The sequence below is a fragment of the Dermacentor albipictus genome, unplaced genomic scaffold (genome assembly GCF_038994185.2).
Source record: "Dermacentor albipictus isolate Rhodes 1998 colony unplaced genomic scaffold, USDA_Dalb.pri_finalv2 scaffold_14, whole genome shotgun sequence".
Classification (NCBI taxonomy): Eukaryota; Metazoa; Arthropoda; class Arachnida; order Ixodida; family Ixodidae; genus Dermacentor; species Dermacentor albipictus.
In genome coordinates this window covers 8,614,557-8,642,500 of record NW_027225568.1, presented here as the reverse complement: position 1 = coordinate 8,642,500, position 27,944 = coordinate 8,614,557, and the positions used below count along the sequence as shown (strand labels likewise).

General features: G+C 46.7%; 1 protein-coding gene and 1 long non-coding RNA gene across 2 annotated transcripts in view; one reads left to right on the top strand and one right to left on the bottom strand.

The window, feature by feature from the left end:
* The window catches only part of Loxl2 (Lysyl oxidase-like 2), a 158,625-nt gene that overhangs the window by 110,548 nt on the left and 20,133 nt on the right, over positions 1-27,944 (bottom strand). Inside the window, exon 2 of the mRNA XM_065438715.2 lies at positions 1,709-1,998. Within this exon, the coding sequence (XP_065294787.1) occupies positions 1,709-1,998 (290 nt within the window). The remainder of the gene's footprint in view (positions 1-1,708; positions 1,999-27,944) is intronic.
* Positions 8,023-27,944, top strand: part of LOC135907042 (uncharacterized) — a 39,864-nt gene continuing 19,942 nt past the window's right edge. The window contains exons 1-2 of the long non-coding RNA XR_010565872.2: positions 8,023-8,161; positions 19,151-19,401. This is a non-coding gene — a long non-coding RNA (uncharacterized lncRNA). The remainder of the gene's footprint in view (positions 8,162-19,150; positions 19,402-27,944) is intronic.

Here is a 27,944-nt window from a genome sequence, read left to right as displayed (position 1 = left end):
GAGCGTGGTTGCACTTGTCGGTGCTGTATCAGACGGCCGGAAAAGGAAGCTGTGGAACAGGAGTGTGCAGTGCTCTGCGGTAACAATATAGCCCCATAACCCATAACTATAGCCCCATAACCACACGAGGTGCGGTTATGGCATCAGTTGACGGCACTTTTTTTCATTTCTTGTCCTTTAATCCGAGCGTTGCTTCTTCCTCGCTCTCATACGACGAAAGTAAAATGCGCTGCCACCTCGGTTGCAGCCTTGTCTCAGCGTGGGAACTAGTTGGCTAAGGGATTACGCACGAATGGCGCAACATAGGGAATTCCGCCCCTGGTTTTGGGCGTGTGCTGTAAGTACAGTGAAGTTGGTGGCAACCTTCTGATCAGACAACGCTGTTGCCACTTCCAAACTGCCTCGACCCAGCGACATAAATGGCTCCAACGCAGTATGCGTATGCGTATTTTGGATGCGTATGGAATTGGATGCGTATTTTGGAACTGTACATGTGCCACCAGCCATTGTGCCACCAGCACCACTGGTTGACCTCCAGTGGTGCCGCCACTATACGTACAAGTATCCTGGTAAATGCAAATACCGTGGCGTATGGATAAACGAGGGCAACAGATATACCGAAACGCAGAGAAAAAATAATAGCAATGGGGAAGAAAATGTGGTCATAGCGAAAAACAGAGTGCAATGGGGAGACAAGAGGTACGAGGTGCCCCAGGATATATGGAAAGGTATGTTTCCATGACTTACATTTGGAAATGTGGTTGTTTCCTAAATAAGAGGAACAACCAGGACTCGATGACAACCAAAGGACAGTTGGACGCGTCATATTGGGCGCTCACGGGAAGACTAAAAGTGAAGCTGTGCAGGGTGGTATGGGCTGGACAACGTTTGAAGTGAGGAAAGCTCAGAGTAAAATCGATTTCGAAGAATGGCTGAGTAATATGAAAAAATATTGAATGGGTTGCGAGAGTGTTGAAGTATTTTTACAAGAAAATTATTGACTCACATTGGAGTAAAATAGCTAGGAAGTTTACTAGCAAGTATCCGACCGGGATAGTTAAACACGTGGCAACAAATAATGTTAAACTCAAAGTCAGAGAGGCTGGGACAATCTCCTGGGTGGCGTCAATTTAAAATAAACCGGCTGTCAGTAAACACTAAATCAGGATAGAATTAGTTTATGCTAACTCAAGGGAAGCTCTTTACTTTTCGAAGCGAGATCAGGACACCTTAGAACATGCGCTCCTAAAGCGAGATACAACAAGGAAGAAGAAGCATGGGCTTGCTACGGTGAAGCTAAGGAAACGATGGAAGATTTTCATTGGAAAGCGAAGTTATCTACCATGCTGTTGGTTTAAGCTCCGCTCGCCTCCTTAGAAGCGCTTGTGTTCAGGGATAGGAGGGGGAAGTAAACATGTCCACAATAGAGATTACTAAAGGTCGATTGGAGGCTTGGTGGCAGAAAAGTAGGCAAACCAAAAACAATGCAGGCGTGCGAAAGCAAATGTCTCAGTAATGGTTCAGAAAGTGTTGGCAGGAATTTTTCGCATGAAAAAAAAACGTAGGTAACATATCAGGCAAAATTACAAGAAGAGCCTCTGCGCAACCAACCACCCCGTTTCAAAGGGGACGCTCACCGCATGCATCCATCCATCCATCCATCCATCCATCCATCCATCCAAATGCACCGACCGCGCAGCGTACTCACTGAGCGCTTTTCCAAAGTGTGCGTTGACAGTGACGCGCGCCGAGGCATTCTCGTGTCCCAACATGCGGCAGACGACCTGCGCCTCGCGGGTGTCCCACTCGTCGTCGCACACGGTGCCCCACCGATCGGCGTGGAAGATCTCGACGTTGCCGCGGCCCTCGTGCGTCGTCACGCGAGCGCCGATGACCAGCCGCAGGCTGCCCTCGTCCTCGCCGCTCGCCGCTGGCACCAGGCTCATCACGACGCCGGCCAGTAACGACACTCTCAGCGCTGCCGTAAGGCGGTGCTGCCTGCGTGGAGGCGGAAAATATTAAGACGCTTTTGTCGTAGCGTAGTCACCTTGTACACCGTTCTCCCACGATGGTAAACCTCGGTCACGTTCATTCCCCGCCATTCGTGCACCTTTCTGGCAAAATGAAGGAAGCCTCAAAGCGTCGCTTCGTTGCGTGGAGCAATCGCTACCGTTCCCTTGGCACCCATGGGTGAATAATAGCTCGAGCAGGGCGAAGCAGGAAACACCCATAGTAGCGGTTTGCAGTGCGCCCGCTCGCTTACAAGCGCATGCTCGTAATAACTCTGTCTTGAGCCAGCGACGTCTTCTGCAAGGGGCGCCCGACGAACACTGCCAGTAGAACTGCCACTCAAATGAATGGTTGAGTGCTAATTCAAACGAAGGCAACCTTCACCTCTGGTTGACTAAACTCCACTGTTGCCCCTATTGTATTGGAAATTATCTTGGCCAATATTTTGTATAATACTAGGAGTAAGCTAATGGGCCTATAGTTTTTCAAATATTAACGTCTCACTTTTTGTGGATTAGCATAATGTTGGCATTCCTCCAGTTTTCTGGAGCACTTACACTTGATAGACCCTTTGTTAAAGAGCCGCCAGTTTTGCAAGCATCATGTCTCCTCCATCTTTGATTAAATCGCTGTTTTTCCGTATTCTCCTGCCGCTTTTCCCCGTTTCATGTTTTGCAAGGCCCCTCCGACCTCATCACAACTTATAGAATCGGTCTCTATAACCTGTTAATTACTACCTCGAATGAAGGTACCGTGACTCCTCTTGGTACTACCATCGTCATCATCATCAGCCTATTCTTATGTCCACTGCAACACGAAGGCCTCTGCCAGAGATCTCCAATGACCCCTGTCCTGCGCCAACCGATTGCAACTAGCGCTCGCGAATTTCCTAATTTCATCGTCCCTCCTAGTGTTCTGCCATCCTCGACTGCGATTCCCTTCTCTTGGTACTCATTCTGTAACCCTAATGGTCCAACGGTTCTCTAACCTGCGCATTACATTACCTTCCCAACTTCATTTTTTTATCTTTATGTCAGTTAGAAATCAGCTATGCCTGTTGGCTCTCTGATCCAAACTGCTCTCTCTCTCTGTCTCTTAACGTTATGCCTAGCATTCTTCGCTCCATCACTCTTTGCGTGGTCCTTAACTTGTTCTCAAGCTTCTTTGGCATAGAACGACAGAAAGCTGAGCTAGTTGGTAAGGATTCATTATGGAAAAAAGAAGTGAGGCGTGCAAACAGGACACAAGAGTAGAGAAGTGGACAACACGAACGCCGACTATCAACCGACATTGATTGGCAGTCTACAAGTCTCTATCCTATATTTCAGCACCGGTAAACGGCACTGATTGTACACCTTTCTTTTCAATGATAGTGTTAAGCTTCCAGATAGGAGCTGACAATATCTGCCGTGTCCGATCCAACCCTTTTTTTTATTCTTCTATGAATTTCCTTCTCGTGATCAGGGTTCCCTGTGATTAATTGACCTAGGTAAACGTACTCGTTCACAGACTCTGGAGCTTGCCTGGCGATCCTGAACTCTTGCTCCCTTGCCCAACTATTGATCATTATCTTTGTCTTCTGCATATTAATCTTCAATGCCACTCTTACACTCTCCCTGTCAACGTCCTCAATCATCTGTTGTAACTCGTCTACGGTGTTGCTGGATAGAAAAATGTCATCTGCAAACCGAAGGTTCCTGAGATATTCACCGTCGATCCTTACTCGTAAGCCTTGCCAGTTTAATAGCTTCAATACTTTTTCCAAGCATGCAGTGAATAGCATTGGAGAGATTGTGCCTCCTTGTCTGACCCCTTTGTTTAAAGGTACCTTCCTACTTTTCTTGTGTATGATTAAGGTGCTGTGGAATCTCTGTAGAAATTTTCCGACATATTTACGTAAGGGGTCTGTACTCCTTGATTACGTAATGTCTCTATGACTGGCGGCATCTCTACTGAGTCAAATGCCTTTTCGTAATCTATGAAAGCCCTATAGAGAGGCTGACTGTACTCTGCGGATTTCTCGATTACCTGAATAATGACATGGATGTAATCCATTGTAGAGTATCCCTTCTTGCAGCCAGCATGTTCCCTTGGTTGGTTAAAGTCCAGTGTTGCCCTTATTCTATTGCAATTAATCTCGGTGAACATTTATTATAATACTGGAAGTAATCTAATGGGCCTATAATTTTTCAACTTTTTAACGTCTCCTTTTTTTGCATTAGTATGATGTTTGCATTTTTCCACTTTTCTGGGACCCTTGAAGTTGATGGACACTTCCTAAACAGAGCCGCCCCTTTTACAAGGATTAGGTCTCCTCCATGTTTGAATATCATCATCAGCAGCAGCAGCAGCCTGGTTACGCCCACTGCAGGGCAAAGGTCTCTCCCATATTTCTCCAACAACCCCGGTCATGTACTAATTGTGGCCATGCCGTCCCTGCAAACTTCTTAATCTCATCCGCCCACCTAACTTTCTGCCGCCCCCTGCTACGCTTCCCTTCCCTTGGGATCCAGTCCGTAACCCTTAATGACCATCGGTTATCCTGCCTCCTCATTGAATAAATCGACTGTTATTCCATCTTCTCCTGCCCCCTTTTCCCCGTTTCATGTCTTGCAAGGCCCTTCTGACTTCATCGCTAGTTATAGGGGGAGTTTCTGTATCCTGTTCATTACTGCTTCGAATGGAGGTATCCTGACCACTCTGGGTACTATAACGGTCAGTACAGAATTCTTCCGCTGCTTTTACTATACTTCAGAGATTGCTGATTATATTACCCTAGTTATCTTTCAGTGCATACATCTTGGTTTGTTCTATACTAAGTTTCTTTCTCACTGATTTCAGGCTGCACCAGCCTGAATTACCAGCCTGAAGTACCAGCCTGAATTTGTCGGCTTTTACCCTTACTGCCTCTAGGTTGGCCTATTTCTTCTTGACAAATTTTACTTACTCTTTCTCTATTGAAATGGAGATGAATCTTAGCCCTCACTAACCTATGGTCACTGCACTTTACCCTACCTAACACTTCTACATCCTGCACTATGCTGGGATTGGCAGAAAGTCTGAAATCAATTTCATTTCTTGTTTCACCATTAGGGCTTTTCCAGGCCCACTTTCTGCTGCTACACTTCCTGTAAAAGGCATTCATTATTCGGAGTTTATTCATTTCCGCGAGTTCTACCACCATCTCTTCTCTAATGTTTCTAGACTCGATACCGTAGTTGCCAATAGCTTGTTCACCAACCATGATTTTTCCACACTTTTGTATTGAAGTCGCCCATTGTTACCGTATACTGAGTTTGTACTTTTCTCATCGCTAATTCAACATCGTAAAACTGATCTACTTCATCATCATGATGACTGGATGTTGGACCATAGGCTTGTACCACCTTTAATCTATACCTATTATTAGGTTTAATAAGAACTACGGCTACCGTCTCATTAATGCTGTAGGATTCGTCAACGTTGCCCGTTATGTCCTTATGGATTAGGAATCCTACCACGTATTGCTTCTTATCTGGGAGACCTCTTAGCAGAGGACATGGCCGTTAACATTGCATTAGCCTCACCTATTCTAACCGCACTAAGGCAAGTGATATCCCAAACAATGCTTGATAGTTCCTCAAAACGTCCTGCTGAGCTAGCCTCACTCGAGAGAGTTCGGGTGTTAAAGGTTGGCAGAGTCAGTTTACATTGGCGACCTGTCCAGTTCCAGAGATTCTTAGCACCTTCTGCTGCATTATTGGCCTGACCGCCACCTTGGTCAGATGCTCCTTAGCATCTGGGAACTGAGGGCCACTGGTTGATCGAATGAGTCATTTGGGAAGGAGTGGCGCCTAATACTGCACAAGGAAGGCAAATTCCTGTCCAGGCGAGGGAGTGGCTTTTGTTGAAGCTAAGTGGGTCGCCCTAATTTGGTTGTACCTGGATTAGTATAGCACCACTGGCTCTCGGCGTCTTTTGCCAATGTTAGGCGCCACTCCAAGCCTAGAGACGTAGAGCACTGGAGATGGTGAAATTCGAGCTTACCTTGCCTGAGATTTTTTAAAAAAAGAGCCTTTGTCATATGACCTTCGAACTTCTATGGCAAATGAGCCACCGAGTTAGCTCAGTCAGGTAATCCTGCAGGCTGCGATAGTACCTTATCGCGGAAAATTCCAGCTCTGAGCGTCTTACACGCCTAAAGATCCCTTGATTTATCTGCGAGGTAGCACAATCACATTCGCTATTTCTGGACACGTACCAACTAGCACCCCAAGCGGCCCCGGCATGAAGCTAGCGTGTTTTTAATGGAACGAGCGAATTTTTCGCGAATAACTAAAGCTGCAGGTCTATTATTGAAAACGGCAGGTGACAGACGTGTTCTGGAAGAGAATCCACATGAATCAAATACAGTGATGACGCTGTGGCAAGCAACAATTCTATTCCCAGAGGGGTTAAAAATTAAGCAATGAAAGCCTATGGAAACGACGAAAACTTGTACTCGATTTTCTAGACAAAACGGTACTTGTGATGAAACAACGGCTGCTATCGTATTAGCGTCTACAGCGCATGTAGTCCGGAGACTCAGCTTTCGATTGATGGCTGTCTCGACTCTCTACACATGGCGTAACACTGTTACCAAAAGCAATCTTTAGAACACAGTGGCGCATGTTCACGTGGTATCTAGAAAAACCCGAGCGCATCACTTGCGGTTGCGTTGGAAACCGTGGCCGGGTCGTTTAATCGCTCGCACCTACCGTTCGGCGTCATGCTGGCAGCGGTTGGATACCGTGCTGCGTGGTACATTCATTAAACGCCACGTAGGACTGAGTTAAACAATCTCCCACCAAATGGCCGAAACAGAAAACTCGAGGTTTGGTCTTCGTTTTTTTTTTTCAAGATTGCTCTTCAAATATTATATTTTTTATTTTTTACTTCCTGAAACGGAGCAATGGGTTACTTATATTTTAAGTCATCACTTTTATTATTTGATTTTATTCTTTGGACAACATAACTACAAACATGCGCATGTCTATGTGTTATTTTTTAAAAAATGACTATGGGGCCTTGTAACATGGACATTCTCAGGAATTCAGGACATTGCACTTTCACCATCATGTGGAACTTTACGGCAATGCACATACGTAACTTAATGGGCAAAATTTGAAGCAGTTGTATTTAATAACCGAGTATCAATACGTTTCAGCTGTCCGCGCCCTTGTAACAACATATGCATTTATGGCACTCAGTTGGAACATTGGTGGTGCGTTTTAAAGCAGTGTTTTGGTCGGAGATGGGCAGTTATGTCACACGTCAGGACCAAATGGTTTTGCACCCTCTCAGCAGAGGGCACATTGACTTGAAGAAGCTCAAAATTTAAATCGTAAAGCGATTTAATGCAGCTGGAGTTTGAACGTTAATGAACCCCCGGAAGGCGAATGCTAGTTTCGGTTTCAAGGAACATGCGCGCTTGAAGCGGTTGCCGGATATCCTAACTTATTTTTTTATTTCTCTTTTTATGAATTTTAAATCATGCGAAGCGGGGGAAGTGGTTAAAGGTCGTGATATCAAAAGTCGGATCGCGCTTGGTCTTCTGCTTCGGTTGTCGTCCGAAGTATGAAGATGGGAAAGATAAGACAGAAGAGCTCGATCAGGTGTGCAACGAACGGAACACGCAAGAAACAATAGAGAGTTTTAGCAGAGCGTTTACCGTCCGCTCCGCTCAGACCGGCCCATCACAACAATTGGCACGCAGCCGCTCAGCAAAACGCTACCGGGAACACTGACGCGCTTGCGCACAGCACACATAGCGGCAGCGGAACGTCGGACGCTGTCCACGTTCCGCTAGGAACCGGATTTAGCGGAGCGTCAGGGAGCGTGTAGTTGCTTTCGTAATCGTTTTACTGCCAAGCTGAAAGCACGTCAGTAGCATCACTGGGGGACGCGCTTGTTAGATAAGCGAAATCAATGCATTGTGTGCAGCCACCGGTGCGCGTGAAACGTGTGCGGAGCGGAGCGCAGGCAAACGCTCTGCTAAAACTGTCTAATGGTCAGTCAAGCATTAGACGAGGATTGCTAAAACGGGCCATCACATGTGTTGCGCGGCTCTTTGGTGTTCTAACACCGGGAGTTTCAGTTCCGCGAAGTTTTTCAAGTTTCCCGATGACAGCTGGTAAGCGCAAGCATTTCACTTTATTTTCTGAGCAGGTATTCATTTTGCATGAGTAAACCAGTTCTGTGCAAGCCTCAGCGTACTGACATTGTAGCAGTGTCGCTCGACCCATTCGTCATGACGGCAACCCATCTGCAAGCTGTCGGTGAAATACTTGTACTGAAGGGCTTGAGTGCATGTGTGTTGGCCTATACATTTTGTGTGCTCTTTACTTTTTGGACGCATACGGCCAAGGCTAAAGTAAAGAAAGAAAGCCGTGATGTTTTATCATATTTGAAGAGCAATGGGGGCAAAAGGATGCCCGCAGGTAATTACTTCTTGCGTTTTGATGCATTATTACTAGATATCGTACTGAAGAACATTGAAGCTCTCTATTTTATCTTAATTTTGGAGCATAGACGGCAACATACACTCAGATTCGCTATGTGCAGGTTTTTGAGCACCTCTATTATAGACGAGGCGGAATGTTATTTACTTTGCCGGTAAAACGCATTTAATATTACCAGTAATACAGTACAAGTATAGTGTATTTAATGCTTATTAAGTACGAACCGGAACCCCCCTTTGGATGAAGAGTGCTATTAAGGTCTTTTTTTTCCGAATGGTTGGTTCCTTGCGTTACTGTTGAGTCAAAAAAGTGTCCTAATACTTGCCATGCTTTTCTCTATAAAGGAATATGACGCAAAGCATGACGACAGGCAGCTTATGTGCATTTCTAAGCGCTATCGAGATATGCTCCCTCATTCGGCATGCAGTTCAAATAATGAAAGCAATTATAGCCTACTTCCGGTTCGTGCAGATGCATGCAGCCAGTTTAAAATTCGGTGGGTCCTTACTTCTCATACTGGCAATGAAATACATGTATTGTACTGTACCTTCTTTCTGTAAGCCACAAAATATGTCGCCATCATAAAATACGTGATAGCCAATTTCCGGGTTACCATCCCGTAATGGTTAATTTTCGCATTGGATTGGATCTTCTGGAATCTGTGTTCGCTCATTATGCATAAATTTCAGTTGTGAATCAAAATTGTTTCTGCAGATTGACGCTTTTGGACTGCGTGGAGGTCAATCTTTTTCCAATACGGAATGTGGGAATAAAAACAAGAACGCTCAACTTTTATTTGTGTTGAGTTTTGGCTGACTGAGAAATGGTCCAGCTTTAGTTGATCCACTCACAACACACGAACAAAATTAACAATTGATGGTGCCAGGAAGTTATTTTCTTTATGCTAACCTCCAATATGCATGTGTACTAGTTGAACTGCAGCCCTAAACTTCACCACAAGTTAGGAATTTCTAAGTGTCTACTTTCACGAAATGACCAAATTTTGTTCGATACGCGTTCTGTTCAGTTGCTGCAACGTCACAAAGTTGCAGTATGCAAAATTTGTGATAGCGGGGCGGAGAGAGCAGCCATTCAGGAAGCGGTGACCTCCCCGGAAGTTAGTTCCATCGTTTGTCGTCTGCTTGCAGATAGTATCTACAAAACGAAATGTTTCTCGTCTTACAAATGAATTAAATCTTTACCTAAAAAAAGTATTTTTTTCTTCTCAAGCCCAAACACGTTTTCAAATAGTAGTACGAGTGACTACTGCAATTTATAACTATTAGGTTCTTTGCGTCGTCCCTAGGTAGTGTCGCGCACAGCGAGAAGAGAAAAAAAAACGACGGGAAGAGTGGCGCACATTTCAAGAGGCAGCGACAACAATCCAATGGCTCGCTGGCACCGATGATGTTGACAATTTCTCTGTACAACCAACGAATTATTTGTTTCGAGAAACAAAAACGACGCCGGAATTCACTTTCTGCCATTTCTTCAAACGCGTTTTGCACCGTCACCCGCTCTCCTCCTTCCTCTAGAAACGCCAGCGCAACAACCTAAGTTCCCAACAGAAGCGCCATTTTCTCGAATTAAACTATGGATTGGATTCAAACGTGCCATTCCGCAGCCGAAAAGGCCACCTGTTGGATCCAATTCAATCCACCAGACCCGCCATGCGAAGCCGTATGATCGCTCCAAACTTCCCAGCTCCCGTAGCGTTCGCCGCCTAGCATACGAAATGGTCGGTGGGAGGATGATTGACAGGAGCGTGTCGTCATTTTGACGTCACCAAAACCGTGGCCGCGCCCCGCGGCTGGCGACGTCGGCGCGGAGTAGGCCAACCGCGCGCGCCGGTAAGCGAACAACGCGCCGAACAACCATCTCCGATCGCACCCCTGGGGTGCGATCGCGCAAACAGCTTGCTTTTCCGTTCGTTCGGTCTGGCTGCGAAGTCACAAAGTGGGCCGTCCGCAAGATTTGTGAAAACGGGAGGGAGAGCACAGCCAATAAACGAGCGAGACCAGCCCCGGAAGTTTGCGTCACCAGTGTGGGCTTCGATCGGGGACGATATATTACGTACAGAATGTTTGTGATGCTTTAATAATTAAACACGTAATATAAGAAAAAAATTCTTACTGTTGCAACATATAATCTGCTTCGGAAATTTCATGCGAGAGAAGAAAACTAACTTAAGCGGCATATATTTTGGTTTAGTCCGCTAGGTGGTATCGCACACGCCAAAACAAATTGGCGGGAGCGCGCAGTTCAATTGGCGATCACTGTTCATCGAGTGCGAATCGCTATGTCGTCGCGCAAAAATGTAAGACTTGACCCGCACGTGTCGCCGCATCAACACGAACTGCTGGTCGCATTCATGGAGGGCCACCCGTACCTTGTGCAGACATCGTGCGCGCTGACCCAAGAGTGCACGGTATAGGCGGCAGCTCTGAGCTTGCCGCCCTGGTGAACGCAGAAGGCCCGGCCACGAAGACAGCGGAACAATGGCAGGTGTTTTGCCGCCGCAGTTTCCGCAAGTCAAAGGTGACTGCGAGGAGTGGTTCTGTTGCTCGCGGTATTTACAATGCTGTCCGTAATTGCAGCGGCACGGGTGGAGGCCGCCTGCCCGGCCTTCGTGGCCGTGTCCTCAATTTGGTTGGCACCTCCACGGTGACGGGAGTGTGCGAGCCTACTATAAAAGATGAAAGCGTGCAAAAAAATAGCAGATCGTGAGTACTTTCGATCATGGTATTCAATGCGTAGAACCCTTTTCTTCACATGAAGCCCGCAGTCTCGCCCGGACTGAGTCCTTCAGGCTGTTTGATCGCTATGCGCGTCCCGTCGACACAGGCCCCTACACCGGGAATGCGGCCGCGATCCGCAAAGGCCGCCTTTGCACTAGCCTTGCCGGCCGTTGTCAACGGGAAGCTCACCCAACCCTGTTGCCGGCCCACCACGGTTATTGCTTCCGCAACTGCGTGAATGCTCTCGCTCACGGAAGCCTGCCCCATGGATACGAATTCTTCGCTGCCGATGGATCTTTGGAAGCTCCCCGTCGCGAAGAAACGGAGAGCACAAAGCACCTTGTCTTGCGTCGTGATGCCACAGGTCCGAAGGCCACCGATCCAATTGCTCGCAGAGCCAACGCACAGTGCTCTTCGAGAGCCTGAAGTGCTCGCGGAACTCTTCCTCTGTAAGCTCGTCAAATGCGTCAAGAAAGATGCGTCACCGAGGCTGCCCGAGAGACTCCAAAAGCGCGACAATAGGAGCGGCCATCGTGACTAGTGAGCGCCAAACCGCTGAACAATAAACGCGATTCTCTGAGCACAACGTGAAACCGCGAGCATTCTCGACAAATGCGCTCACATAAATCAAATTTTTAAAAAATTACACTATATTTATCACAGCGCAGGCACAACATTTAATTGCACTGTGATCACAGCTGTTTTCAATAATTTACATCGCTAACGTTCTGCGATGGCGGATCGCGTTTTCATCTAAAGAAAACTGGACCCCCGCCAGGGCCAGCCATGATCGGCGAGCGCCGACATTAGGAGCAGACCACAGGCGCATCGTTTGCTACTAGCGCTGCTATGACAACGGCCATTCATTCGAAACGAATGCCCTTGTCGACCGTTCCACGATAGCGACCGATTTCACTCGGTTTTGGAATGATTGACAGGAGTGTGACGTAAGCGCATTTTGTGGTCCCGCCCCGGCGCAATGACGGCCGTGACGAAACGCGCGGGCGCCAACGAATCACGAGAGGGCAAGCGAGAGAACGGAAAGGCGAGCTGTTTGCGCGATCGAACCCCTGGGGCCGCTATTTTGTAGCGATGCCTTATGCCTTATTCTATGCTATTCTTATCATCCACCACACACGGCCGCCTGACCCCGTTGATAATGTGGGCAGACCGTCGCTCTAACCACTGGCCAAGCACGAGAAGCCAGAAAAAGCATAGAATCGAAAAAAGGCATCGCTACAAAATACCGGCCCTGAGCGGACCTGGAAGAAAGCACGAACACAGCCTGCTTGCATGGGAAGTGGAAAAGGAGGGCTTCGCAGCAAGCCTACTCCTCCTCCCGGCTGCGCGCCCTCTCCCTCTACCATTTGACGTCATCAGTGACGTCCTAGAGGCATTTTTTGTGAATTACTTTCAGTTATTATTTCTAAGGAAGGTATAGGGAGTTTCGCCCCCTGCGGTAATTGCACAGCGAGTGTCAGTCACACTGTCTGCACGTGCATGTTTTTGTCAGGCAACAGGGAAGGAGAGGGAGTGTATATGGGTGTGCACGCCTTGAGCGTGCGTGCGTGTTTGTGCCTCAGCATTTGAATATGCGTGCGCACGAGTGCGTACATGAGCAGGCGTACGCGTGTTCGTGTGTGTGCGTGCAGTTTCGTGTACATGCATACATTTTTGTGCTTGTGTGCATGCGTGGGCGCGTGTAAATGTGAATGCCGGCGAATATGTGTCGTATCTCTGTTTGTACGTTTGTGTAAGTGTGCGCGAACGTACGTGCGTGCGCATGTGTGTGTGTGAGCGAGCGAGCTAGCGAGCATTTCGCCGCTTACACCTACTCTTGGGGATGAATGGGATGTAGACTTTATTTAAACCCATATTTAAATCTGCGAGACAAGAACGAATGACATTGCATTTATAGCATTATCTCTTTCTGAAGGCGAAATCAACGCAAAAAAAGAAAGCCCAGTTCCCTTCCACAATGGAAAGTACGACCAGCGAAGCTGTGAATGTGGGCTCCTTAATGGCGAACTGCATGTCCTCTGCGCGGGTCGACCCGGCGTTGTGCTATCTTCGGGATCGGCTTTTATAGGGAGTGCTTAACGCCTGCGTCACCTCCGCTGCGGTTCGGCCCGGCATTGCACTATATTCGGGATGTTGTTCTACACGCGGACACGATTGTGGGGAAAGTAGCCCTTAACAGGTTCGCTGTCGAAAACAAAGAAGAAAAGGAAAAGAAAATGCCTCAGCCCCAGAGGTGAATTTCCGCATGGCAGCCACTGGCTGGCTGTTTTTGAGCATACGCTCTTTCGACGCTAGCGCCAATGTCTCCTTCAGTTACGGCCCTAGCATGAGGGCGATACTTAGGCGAAATGGCGGCGCACAGGATTGTTTACGTTGTCATAGCAACGGAAACAGTAGGCGTGTGGCACCTCCTCACACTAGAGCTCTTTGTTTTTACTTTCGTTTTATTATGACGACCCGCTCCGCTCCCTCTCCACCCTTCCCCATGTCCCGCACGCCTTTTGCTTTCTGTTACATGTCCGCGGCGCGTATTTTTCTTTGTTTTTCTCGCGCGCGTGCGCTACTCCAGGCGTCGTGTTGCGCCGTGGGTTTTTTTGTGTGTTTCCACGCACATAGTATTGTCCATGTTTTGAGTATGCCAGCATATGCCAGAATATGTATAAATTCCGCTTCCAACACAACAGATCTGACTTCATTTTATAGACTTCCATTTCCAGAGACAAATATTTTCACTTAACTTGGTATGCTATACGCTCAGAAAATAAACAAAAGTGAAAGATGCATGATATGTACAGGCGCCCAAATCTTTAACTGGTGTGCGGGAGCGACGACTTTTCCGTGCGTCAGCGCCGTTTGACGGGGCGAGGCTGGAAACAGTCTGAGGCTAAGCGCATGCGGACAAAGCGCGCTCAGCTGGGCCCATCGTCTACTAGGCTGTTTCCAGCCTCGCCGCGTCATACGGCGCTGACGCCCGGAAAAGTCGCCGCTCCCGCACACCAGTTAAAGATTTGGGCGCCTGTACATGACTACTAAACAACCCAAAGGTTCACAGACGGTGAAATAACAGAAAAAAATAAAACTCAATAAAACACACCGGTAATGGCAAAAGCAGGACACGCAAAATACCTAAAAATAACATAAAATGCTAAGATTGTTCGATTGACAGCCATAAAAAAACAAAAAAATAAGAGTTAGCTAGAAACCTGCACAAAAGTATATGGAATGCGCGCTATCTTCATTACTATTGAACAAAATGAAAAACACAGGACAGAACAAAAATAACATTGTACTAAAACCGGAAATACGCATTATCACATTATTTTGCACTTGGCCACAACTTGAGTAACGGTGGCAAGGGGGAACAGAGGTAGTCAGCTTTTGCAGCAACACATCAAAAACATTCGTAGAAAGGCCCATTACTCAATGAAAGGCCAGGTAAAATAAGCCAACAACACGAGTTTTCTTTCACCCCAAATGGAATGCTCAGCAGTAAAATTACGTCACTTAAGGCACTAAGTCGCACCTACTGGGCACTCCTTTGTATAATAAACACGAACTGCAAAAATCTGCATGTAGGACACTTGCTATGCTCATGCTTTCCAGAAGAAGAAGAAAAAAGCGTATCATGCCTACACATGAAAGTTGTTCGCGCGGTTCTCCCATCCGCGATTACTGCGATAGCACACAAACACGAACAGTAATTTTTCAGCTGTTAGTACGTTTGCAGAACGTAACACGCAAAAAAATCACTGAGGGCGGAATGGAAAGCTGGGCAAGTTACTGAAATTGCAGTATGAGACTTGACACAGAAGAACACAAGTCCTAAACCAGGTGACAATGAGGAGGAGCATCTATTTGCCAGCTTCCTCTGCCGGTAAAAGTGAAGTGTAGCACAATCAAGGCGCAACGACGTCCGGAGGCTCATGGAGCACACACATGCACAGGGCCGTGTTCGTGTACATGCTCCTTCTGATGTCCTTGGATCTGCGCGCTGGCCTTTTGTCTTTAGGCACCCGGAGCAACCTTGCAGGGCTTGTTTTTTAGGTATTCGTGCACCACTACATGATGCACGAACAGTGCGAGTCATGAAACGGCTGAAACATCGCGGAGCACAAGCACACAGCTACCGAGGACCACAAAACTGACGAAACTGCCCACGCCAGTCAACGCACAGCAGCTCACGCTTCCCGATAACAGCAGATAACGAAACATGAAACGTCGTGTAGCGGGCTAAGCTGGCGCCGGGCCGACGGGCGCACGCGGAGATAGTCGAAGGCGAGGGAGTTGCGAGAGAGGGTAAGGGGAGGGAAGTCGATAGGAGGGGCGAATAAGCACGGCTTAAAACCCCTTAAACTTCGTAAAGTAGCGACACTCTCCTCCTCCTCGTTTCTCCTCTCTTTCACGCTCCCTCCTCGACCGTGGCGCCACCTTGATTGCTCGAGCGTAGCAAGGGTGACAACATGCGCTCCTCGCCACTGCGTAGACGCTTCTCGGGCAAAAATGGCGCTTATGCACGGCGCGAGGGTCCATGTGATGCTTTTAGGCCAATAGCGACGCGGCATCGGCCTGGGCCAGAGCACGCGAGGAGGAGGCGGCTTTCTTCAAAGCGTGGCACTACTTTACGAAGTTTAAGGGGCTTTACCGCCTACGATGCTCGAGCGCAGCAGATGACCTTTCGCAGAGCAAGGCAGTGCTCTTTAGGCGTTCACGTTGGCTTTCCAGCTCCGCGTAACTTCGTGTACAGCATAAAATTTCTAGTCGGATGGTTATACAAATTCACTAACGGCAGCTTTTCTTTCATTTTTTGATAACTATTTCTTTAAAAAGTATCTGAAGGAGTCTTAACGCTGTGCGTTGACTGCGAATGTATCGCGTGCCCTACAATTAGGTACGCAACATTTGTCAAGGGCGTGTCGCAAGATCTTGTTGCGAATGGTTGTAAATAACACATTTACAATCGAATGACAACATCGTGACTTCCAGCAAGCCCACAGCCGAAAGAATCCGTGCCGCCCTTACCATGTGAATTCGCGGCGCGTATCAGCTATGACGTACAAATGCTGACGGAGATCACTGCTCTGGAGGTTCGAAAGTGTATTACAAGCTACAGTCCCGCCAACGTGCGTACTAGACAATCTAAGCGCGCGCGAAGGCTCAGAGGTGGGAGCTGGTGCTATTATGTTTCTCTTGTCTCAACGCCGACAGAAATACCGCGGCCGATCATCGAGTCGGGACTGTGCGTACACAGGAAAATAAAATGAGTTTTTAGCATTCGTGCGCAAAACGGGAGCGCGATAACAATGCTTGACTCATTCTCAAACAAGACCACTGTGGGCTTCAGTAATTGTTTTCAGGTTAATGACTTATCACGAATAACACTTCATCGTGCGTTGGTTCGTCCGTTTACTAAGTGACGTACTTGTCGCGAACCGAGCTGCACTGAGGTGCATGCGTTGAGGATGGTTGCACTCCCTCCGAAGTAACATTTGCGAGACATGATTTTATTAATGAAGTCATGATCGCGCAAAGAATCCCCCCGCCATGACGCGGCCGAAATTGCGGCAAGTGAAATGATGTTTTATCCATAGGTTTAAATGATATGAAACGGCATTCGAGTTGCAAGTTAACAGTTTATTTTCACATAGATGCATTACAGATTTGCCTTTGCAGTCACAAGTCCGTGTGCACCAATTACTGTCTCATTGCGTAAATAAACGCACCAGCCTAAGAGTCCTACAGCAAGCGCGTCTCAATTAGGCATAGTGACTGTAGAAACTAATAGTGCCATAGACGAGCAAGCGAACGACTATATGAGCGCGCGAACTAAACGAGCGTGCGAACGAACGAGCAAACGACTAAGCACGAACGACGACTAAACCAGCCAGGGAACGGGCGGCCGGGTGACCACACGTTTTCTTTGCGAGTGCTCCACCGCCGCATCTTAAGCTTCGCACACTTTAAAGCTCACGCGAATTAGCACACACGTCTCAATTACCTATGATGACGTCGCTCGACGACGAACGCACCGCGTAACACGGTTTCGGGAGAGCACGCACGCTTTTCATCGGTGCCTCTGTATCGCAAATCCACCGGGCGACCGCCAACGAGTAACACGAACAAATGAGGCAAACAAAGGTATTTTATCTAAAGAAGGCTAGTAAGTAACCACAAAAGGCAGAGAGTTGCACTCCTGACGCACTATCATGATCGAGACTGAAATTTTGTCAAAAGGACTGCGCTGAATCTTAAAAATTTCGTAACCCTGTTATCGCACGCAACCTCGCGTGCCCGCGAACTCAAGCCGGTTGGCGTACAAAACGATTAAGCGCACCAAATATGACTAACACGACCACGTAGTGCGTATATCTACAAAGCAGACGTTGTGTAAAAATCAAATTACAGCATGCACAGTGAACTGTGCTATATTTACTACGTTATTGCCCGCAGCACAATACGCAAGCCTGCACATACTATACTCTGATAGACTCATAACTTACCTCGCATAGTCGCGCGGAGGAAGTTGGTCGAAAGTTCTCCCTCTCGATTCGGTTAAGCCATGTCTTAACCCGTCGCGCTTACCGGATGGTATCACGAACAGATTCTTGCCTTTGCTAAATCTATATTGGCATCCGAACGTGCAGCAGGTCATGGTCACAGAAAATGACATGAAGCGACGTCGCACTTGCGCAAAACATCATTCAAGGCATTCACAAAATCAAAACAACACAGAATAGGAATGGAGGGAATGGCGCCAACAAGCGCCGCTTCTCGAGAAAAAATGGCACTGAAGCGCGACTGTAAACAAACGAAGCCGGCGCAAGGGGCACGTGATGCCATTAGGCCAATAGCGACGCGGCGTCGGCTTCCGCCAGAGCGCTCGAGGAGGAGGCGGCATTCTTCAAAGCGTGGCACTACATTAGGAAGTTTAAGAGGCTTTCTTCTACCCCCCCCCCCCCCCCCGGCCGCAACATATCGACATCGAGAGGGCGCTCTCGCTCCCGTTCCAGAGGGCACCCAGGGGCCGAATCTTATAACGGTTCGGAATAGGAACCGTTCGCTTCGCCGCTTACGTCTCTAGATGTGCCACTCCCCAGCAGTTGGTGGAAGAAGGGGAGGATGCGACCAATAGATGAGAGGGTGCCACCTCTGAAGTGTACGTCATTATATGACGAGCTAATCGAGGAATTGCAGAATGTTTCTGCTAGCTAAATAAATGGAAAATATAAATTAAATATTATACGCTAAGTTCTGAAGTATAAACGTGTGGTGCCGGGCGTTTACGCAATGCAGAAGTAATTTATTAATGTCATTCTTTTTCATTCTCAGCCGGCAGGCGGTATCGCTATAGCGCAAATGAGTTAGCAGAGCGCAGCGCTATATGTCGTCTGCTACCAGGAGCTCGCAAGATGCACGCAACAGGAACAGAAACGCACTGCCAGCATTTAAGTAGCGAGCGCGACAAAACCGTGAACTGGTTCTTAGGGACACTTTTACTAGCCGACTATATCAATTTTCTTTCTTTTTTGGCCCTTAGTCATCGGCTCGGACATGACTAGCTCGCCGCAGCGCTACCGCTATTCCTGCGAACGGGAACGGCGAACAGCGCGTCGCGTGATCGGAGCAATGGAACTTGAAATCGAACATTACGATATACGGGCCCTGCATTGCCTGCGCAAAGTAAAATCGAAGAGTTTGGTGCTGACGGTGCTTGCTGTGCCGTGAAATTGAGGAACAAAGTGTGGCACTCCCGAACTAGAGAAGTAAAGGCAGCCAAATAAGAGATCTCCATAATATCCTCCCATCCTTACCATACAGTTTTATCAGCCGACCGAAGGAAGTAGCATTTGGCAGTAGCGACGAGCGCGTCGGAAGCACCCTAATCTCGTCTTGCCTTCATCGCAGGGAACACCCACGCAGCCGCACTGGGCGCCAGCCTTGATTCATCCTGTAGCCTGCCGCTGTGAAAACACGGACTACGCTGGACCCACCTGGTTCGGGAAGGCGCCACCGTCGGCTGCGCAGTGACCTGCTACTTTGGCTCCCACGTGACCATTCACACTTACAAAAGAGGCACCTTCGTCGACTTTTGCGGCATTTGGCAGTAGCGACGAGCGCGTCGGAAGCACCCTAATCTCGTCTTGCCTTCGTCGCAGGTTAGCGCAAAGAACCCATTCATTATACGCATTGCTATTAGTCGCTTGTTGCTGCTGCCAAGTGTTTCGCCAACTTTTGCTATTTTGTTCGCCAACTTATTGAGTGTGTTTCTTTGGCTGTAGGGGGAGGGGACACAAGTTCTAAAATGACTGGCAAGGAAGTGGCAAAAATGAAAGAGGATTTCAAAGCTGATTTCGCAAAGTTCAAAGAAGAAACCAAAGCTGAAATCAAGCTATTTCATGAAAGGATAGAGCGGGAAATGCGAAATGAAATTCGAGAACTAAAGAGTGAAAAGCAAGGCTTAGTTAAAAGCCTCGAGTTTGCACATGACTCTATTGAAGAGCTTGAGGGAAAACTAAACGTGGAAATCGCTAAAAGCAACAACCTTGCTGCTGCAAATGAGGCGCACCGATCACTGCACACCAGTCTGGAAAGAAAGGTGCTCGGTTTGGACGAGTGACTTGTTCTGTCCGAGCAATATTCAAGAAGGGCAAACCTTGAAATACAAGGAGTCGGCAAAAGTGACAGCGAATCTATGGTTGGCATAGTCTCAAATATAGGAAATGCAATCAGTCAGTCAATTCAAGAACGTGACATTGAATCCTGTCATCGGGTACCAACACGAAAAGCAGATAAGTCAAATATTATAGTTCAGTTCCGGTCTCGAGCCAAACGTGATACTGTCCTGCAGAAAGCCAAGAAGATGAGGCTGAAAAACGCTGAGATTGGACTGGAAAATTCTGATCCTGTATGCGTCAATGAGCACCTCTGCCCGGCACAAAAGAAACTGCTTGCTTTCGCTGTTACAAAAAAGTATGAGCATCAGTTGAAGTCTGTGTGGTCACAGTATGGAAAGATTTTCATGAGGCAATCCGATGGCTCACCGGTTGTGCCGATAGCCAGCGAGAGACCTTGTCAAGCTCTTCTCGCTGGAAAGCAGTCGTGCAGAGCCAGTAATAGGCGATGATCATAGCTCACTTGGCAATTGAAATCTGTCGTCGTTCTGCTCTTTGATAACAAACCAAACAATCAAAAATGACTTATCACGAATTATCCCTACCAGAACAGGTGAAGCTAATAGACCCAAACTGTGAAACCGCTTTGCCTCTTAACGCCCGCTCGGTAGGCAACAAGCAAGACGAAATCGTTCTACTTCCTAAACAATTCTCTTTCGAATTTACAGTTTTTATGCTCACCGAAACGTGGTATCAATCTGATAGCAAGATGCTACAGCTGCCTGGTTACGAAATGTTTTTCCTTAACAGATTTAACAAACGCGGTGGCGGTGTTGCTATCTATACTCTCGCGTGCAAAAGGTGCCACATTCTGCCTAACCTTAGTGACGTTACCGATGATTATGAAGTTCTAAGAATACAAAATCGAAATCAAATCAGTTCAGTGGTATACCGCCCCCCAAATGGTAACATGAAACATTTTACGGATTATTTTGACCAGATTCTAGAATATGCGTCACTAAACAAATGTTCGTTTTCGTGCAGCGGTGATTTTAATATTAATATTCTAGACCATAACGCTACTGTACATGATTTCAACATGAAGATTCTCTCCTGTGGTTGTGTCAACTTAATAGAAACGGCAACATGTGTCACATGCGCTACTGCGTCGGCACTAGGTTTAATAATTACGAACATTGAAACGAGTGTGCTCTCTGCTGGTACAATCGCTTCTGATGTGAGTGATCACTGTCCGGTGTTCGTCGTTTTTCGTCATGGGCATGCTAAGCGAAATACTGTTAAAGAATCTTTTACTGTGCAGCGCATAATTGATGCCTCTTTGGAAGCCTTTAAGCACGACATTACGAACTTCGACTGGTCCTGTTTGCAGCAGAAAAGTGATGTCAATGATGCGTACGACCTTTTTTTTTCACCATTTCCTTCGTTTCTATTCCAAGCACTTTCCACTCGAAACGTACACGAAAAATACGAAAAAGATAAGAAAACCATGGGTAACAAAAGAACTTTTCAAAATGGTAAAGGACAAAAATCTTATCTATATCAAACGTTCCTTCGAACACGTGCAGAGGATACACTCCTTCACTTTAAAAAGTTCAGAAACCGATTAAACCGTGAGCTACGGACAGCGAAGACATCATATTATCAGGAGCTCTTTTCTAACGTCAGTTCAAGGAGACAAGATATTGCCTGGAAAGCTTTAAACGATGCCTAGGTCGCCGTGCGAATAACTCTGTCACAAAATCTATGCTAGTAAATGGCCACAAAATAAAAGGGAGGGCACTTGCAGAATACTTTAACAAACATTTTCTTAATAACGTTTCATCTCAAGACCTCAGCGACATTACAATCACCACTTATCCTACCTAGTCAGCTTAGTGACACTATATTTTTCGAACCTACTGATGCAAATGAAGTTCATAACGTGTACATGGAAATTAGTAACAGCAAAGCCTTATATATCAACAGTATACAGATGAAACCATTGAAATATGTGCTACCCATAATTTGTCCCTTAATTTCCCACATCTACAATCTTGCATTTGAATGCGGGGTTTTTCCCAACGCAATGAAAACTGCAAAAGTATCTGTCATTTTTAAAGGGGGCGACCAAAACGTGCCAACAAATTATTGACCGATTTCAGTACTCCCTGTGTTTTCTAAGGTCTAGAAAAAGTCATTTCTTCAAGAGTAATTAAGATTTTTGACAAACATAAAGTAATATCTGAGTCACAATTTGGTTTCAGAACTGGTAAATCTACAGAAACAGCGTTATTAACAATGAAGGAAATAATTTTGAATAATATTAATAAGAATTTGTATACGGTGGGCCTTTTCCTTGATTCTATAAAGCTTTTGACTGCTTAAATCATACGATTCTTGTTAACAAACTTAAAATGTACGGAATCCGTGGTAGATCACTCCCATTACTTGAAGGATATCTTCAAAACAGAAGCCAGTTGGTGTCTTTAGATAATGAACTTTCATCTTGTTTGCCTATCAGTTGTGGTGTCCCACAAGGGAGCATATTGGGACCCCTTTTGTTCAATACGTACATAAATGATATCGTAAGCATAGATTCTTCCATTGATTTTGTGATATACGCGTATGATAGCACACTACTTCTTTCAGGCCCTAACCTTAATGATTTAATGGTGAAATGTAACGACCTACTGATTAAATTGTCTAGGTGGTCAAGGATGAATAAATTAAGAATTAATCCTACAAAGTCCAAGGCTATAATATTTCGCGCAAGAAACAAACCGATAGTACCGCATTGCATGCTTCACTTTGAAGATCACCAGATAGAAATATTTGAACTGCACAAAATACTTGGAGTACATTTTTCCTGCTATTTAAACTGGGATGCCCATACTGATTTTGTCTGCAAGAAACTCTCTTCCGTCTGCGGGGTTCTATCGCGATGTCGTGAAACTACCTTTAAAAATTAAATTACAAGTTTATTACGCACTTTTCTTTTCTCACCTTAACTACTGCAATTTAGTATGGGCCACAATGACCAAAACTAACATAAATAAGGTTTTCGTACTGCAAAAGAAAATTGTTCGAATAAGCGCCAATATTCATAATACAACTACCTCCAAGTATGCTTTTGAAACACATAACATTGTCCGGGTCAACCATTTGTATCACTTTAAGTTGTTACAAAAAATGTATTTTTCGGTGGCATCCATTGCCGATTTTTATTCGACTCTGTCATCTTTGGACATGCGTCATGCTAACATACACACAAGAACTATTAATACTTGGAATATACCACGTTTTCATACTAACTATAAATTACAAATGTCTTACAACCTGCCCCATGTTCTAAACACCTATAAACACACAATAGGATATACCAAAGCTGAGCTGCGGAAATATTTTGTTGAAATTTGATTTTATGTCCTGTATGTTTTGCTTGATTATTCCTATTTTATTCTGAACATTTGTATGACCATTTGAGCGTCTCTATTTTCGATTTTATTGTTTAATTTTTTGTGCAATATATTGTTACACTCTGTATGTATAACTGTTGAATGTTTTCTCTTTATTTACTATAACTATTGTATGTGTGTCTGATTTCTGCACCACTCGTGTGCTACTGTTTGTACATTGTCAAGCTGCTCATGCAGCTTTTTGCCAGAAAACCCTCCAGTTGAACCTGGAAAATAAAACTTACTTACTTACTTACTTAAACCAGCCTAGGTTGAACCCTTCTGATTGCTGAATGGCGATCTGCGAGCTATTCACGCTGGCGACAGCACTAGGAATTCGATCTCACCATGCAAATATCTTCTTCGCATTGGCTTTGAAGGGAAAGTCATCGGAAAGCTGACCCAGCCCTTCTACCGGCAAACACAGTAATTACGAGAGCAACTTTGTGGACAGTGTTGGCAGCAGAGATCTAGGCCATTCCGATGAATGCTTCGCGTCCGACCGACCTTTGGGAGCTGCAGGCCAGTGACGATGAACCGCAGCGCGCAATATTCCTTCCTCTTTGTTGAATGACCACTGGTACGCTTGCACCCGAGTCTCCTCCATTTGATAGCGTAGCCTGCAAAAGGTCTACCTTTAAAGCTGGCAAAGGCAGTGCAACTCATGATGCGTCATTTCTTCATACGCGTATCGCACTTCCAGCCGTGGTCGACACCGAAAGAGCAACGCCAAGCAGACGACGAAGGCAAGTAATATCCTCCGAAGCAACCAACGCATGCGCGCGCGACGCCCCCGTGTCTCCAGGGTCGCGCGACCGGCGCGCGCGGCCAAGGTCGCAAGCCAACAGCCAAGCCACAGCAACGGAATTCAAAGCGGACTACCCCTTCAGCGGTTCATACGACCGGTTCGCTTTGAAGATGATTGACAGATGCATGACGTATTCATAAATTGCGATACCGCCCCGCTGCCTCTGACGACCTGTGAAGTAACCAAAATTTTGGCCTATCAGGTAAGGCCAAACGAATGGTTCCCCTACCAAACAGTTATAAGATTCGGCCCGAGGCAGCGGATTGCGCCCTCGCTCCAGAGGGCGCGACAGTAGCAGCAGACGCTCCCGTTCGAGAGGATGATCGTGTTCCAGGGTCCGAATCCAGGAACCAAAGTCCTGAGCAGACAAGGCCAGGATGAACATCCCAAGCGACAAAAAGTATAAAATTTTTTAAACAGGGTTGAAGTACCTCAGACAGGCTGGCCAACGTTTCGATAGGTGGACCTATCTTCGTCAAAGGCGGCCTCGTCATCCTCGGCGTGTTAGTTTTAAAGGGTTAGTGCAGTGACGTCACGTGCGGGTGTTGTCGCTGGCGGCTGGTTTTAAAGAGAGAGATTACAAGAGGGAACAGGCGCTGTCGTCCGACGTCTGTGAGCCTCATTCTCAAGACGAAGGGACAAGAGCGTGAGAGTGGGCACGCGGGGAGGAAAGAAAAGAAATAGAAGCAGAAAAAAGGGGAAAAAGGGAAAAAAGGAGGGGGGAGCCAGGGCCGTACCAAGACACAACAAAGGGGGGGGGTGAAAGAAAAAGAAAGAGAAAAATGAAATCTTTAAGAAATACGGGGGCTTGGGAGCGTGTTGGGGATGCGAAAGGTTAGGAGGGGTTCAGGGGGAGTCGTTGGCGGCATGTTTTTGAGGCATTAGAACGGCCGGTCAAGCAATAGGTCGAGTAATTTTGAAATAGTTAAGGTGGCGACGGGGAGTCTGCGGTGCAATGTGTGGGGTGACTGAAAGGCAGCGGCATGGTCTTTCAAGGGGCACTGCCCCACGCGCTTAACGTAGGTGTTGTTACGCCGGCATCCAGAAGGCGATACTCTGGGTTGAGGCGCCGAAAAAGGCATATTGACTTCGGAATGTGTTGTCGAGGGGGTTTCAAAAAAAAAAGACTAAAAAAGGGGGGCAGGGGGAAGGGGGGGCGAAATCGGTATAGCAAACAGGAGGGTGACGCGTGCAGAAGCGGGCGCGGGCAAGTGTACATGGAAGAAGGGGATCGTACAGTTGGTATAGACGTAAAATCCTGAAAGAGTACATTAAATTGAGTAGTAGGCAGGAAATTTTTTTTTCTTCTTTTTTTTCCTTCCCCTTTCCCTTTCCCTTTCCTCCGAAAAGAAAGAGTAGGTGAGATTAAGAATTAAAGTTGGCTGGTGGCCTAATGTGTTTTGTGTATTGGTTGGTGATATGAGAGTTTCAGATTTAAGTTACAGCTTTTAAAGATTCTAAGTTGCCGCGTGCCAAATTAATTCCTGTCGGGTGTAGGCAATTAAACTTGTGTATGAGGTATGATTCCGTGTACTTCCTTTCGCGAGGGGAACGGAAATTTGTTTGTAGTATATAGAGCCTTGCTTTGTCAAACATATGTCCATGTTCATTAAAGTGGCTGGCTACTGCTTTGGGTAAATTGTGTTTTGTGTCCGCGCGGTGACCATTGAGTCTTGTATTGATTTGTTGTCCGGTCTCACCTATGTATTGTTTGCTACAAGCGGCGCATTCTAGACAGTCTAGAATGGCCAGTCTACTGTCTAGAATGCGCCGCTTGTAGCAAACAATACATAGGTGAGACCGGACAACAAATCAATACAAGACTCAATGGTCACCGCGCGGACACAAAACACAATTTACCCAAAGCAGTAGCCAGCCACTTTAATGAACATGGACATATGTTTGACAAAGCAAGGCTCTATATACTACAAACAAATTTCCGTTCCCCTCGCGAAAGGAAGTACACGGAATCATACTTTATACACAAGTTTAATTTCCTACACCCGACAGGAATTAATTTGGCACGCGGCAACTTAGAATCTTTAAAAGCTGTAACTTAAATCTGAAACTCTCATATCACCAACCAATACACAAAACACATTAGGCCACCAGCCAACTTTAATTCTTAACCTCACCTACTCTTTCTTTTCGGAGGAAAGGGAAAGGGAAAAGGGAAGGAAAAAAAAGAAGAAAAAAAAAATTTCCTGCCTACTACTCAATTTAATGTACTCTTTCAGGATTTTACGTCTATACCAACTGTACGATCCCCTTCTTCCATGTACACTTGCCCGCGCCCGGTTCTGCACGCGTCACCCTCCTGTTTGCTATACCGATTTCGCCCCCCCCTTCCCCCTGCCCCCCTTTCTTAGTCTTTTTTTTTTAAACCCCCTCGACAACACATTCCGAAGTCAATATGCCTTTTTCGGCGCCTCAACCCAGAGTATCGCCTTCTGGATGCCGCCGTAACGACATCTACGTTAAGCGCGTGGGGCAGTGCCCCTTGAAAGACCATGCCGCTGCCTTTCAGTCACCCCACACATTGCACCGCAGACTCCCCGTCGCCACCTTAACTATTTCAAAATTACTCGACCTATTGCTTGACCGGCCGTTCTAATGCCTCAAAAACATGCCGCCAACGACTCCCCCTGAACCCCTCCTAACCTTTCGCATCCCCAACACGCTCCCAAGCCCCCGTATTTCTTAAAGATTTCATTTTTCTCTTTCTTTTTCTTTCACCCCCCCCCCTTTGTTGTGTCTTGGTACGGCCCTGGCTCCCCCCTCCTTTTTTCCTTTTTTTCCCTTTTTTCTGCTTCTATTTCTTTTCTTTCCTCCCCGCGTGCCCACTCTCACGCTCTTGTCCCTTCGTCTTGAGAATGAGGCTCACAGACGTCGGACGACAGCGCCTGTTCCCTCTTGTAATCTCTCTCTTTAAAACCAGCCGCCAGCGACAACACCCGCACGTGACGTCACTGCACTAACCCTTTAAAACTAACACGCCGAGGATGACGAGGCCGCCTTTGACGAAGATAGGTCCACCTATCGAAACGTTGGCCAGCCTGTCTGAGGTACTTCAACCCTGTTTAAAAAATTTTATACCACAGTGTGCCATTCCATCTGCCAGCCCCTTTCTTGTTTTAAGCGACAAAAAGGTAACACAGGGCATCTTGCCGGAGCATAAAAGAGAGCAATCTGAGATTTTAATGCTTGAGAAAGAAAATGCAGAGCTAAAGGAGGCACTACGAACGCTGAGGTCTGAGTTCGAGATCTTTCGTAACTCGCGTAAACCCCGCGAAGTAGCCTTACCCATCACGGTTCAAGCAGAAGGGTCGAATAAGCGCAAAGCTATCCCCCCCCCCCTGCGACCACGGAAAGAAAGCCCATGCAAACTGACGAGTCCCCCGCTCAGGACCCTACGCCAGAGCCAAACATACTCGCGTCTTTGAAGGCAATCGAGGAATTGCTCACGCAGATGAGTGAAGCCTTAGCTATTCAATCTAGCACTGTCGAGCATATGGACGGAAACATCTCCCACCTAACACGTAGAGTTGGCATCCTCGTGTCTAAAATGAAAATGATATACTTAGCAAAAGCAAAACCATCACCACTGGCACCATTGCAAAAGCCAAGACCAGTACAGCAGGATCCCGATAACACGAGTTCCCTGCAGGCTATGCTAGCTTAATAGAAATCAAAATGGCGGACACACCGGAAGCATAATCTGGCAGTGGAATTGCGCCAGCTTCCTAAGGCGCAAGGCTGCTCTATTGCAGCTCATCAAAGCACAAGCGGTAATGCCGCATGTCCTGCTCTTACAAGAAACACTT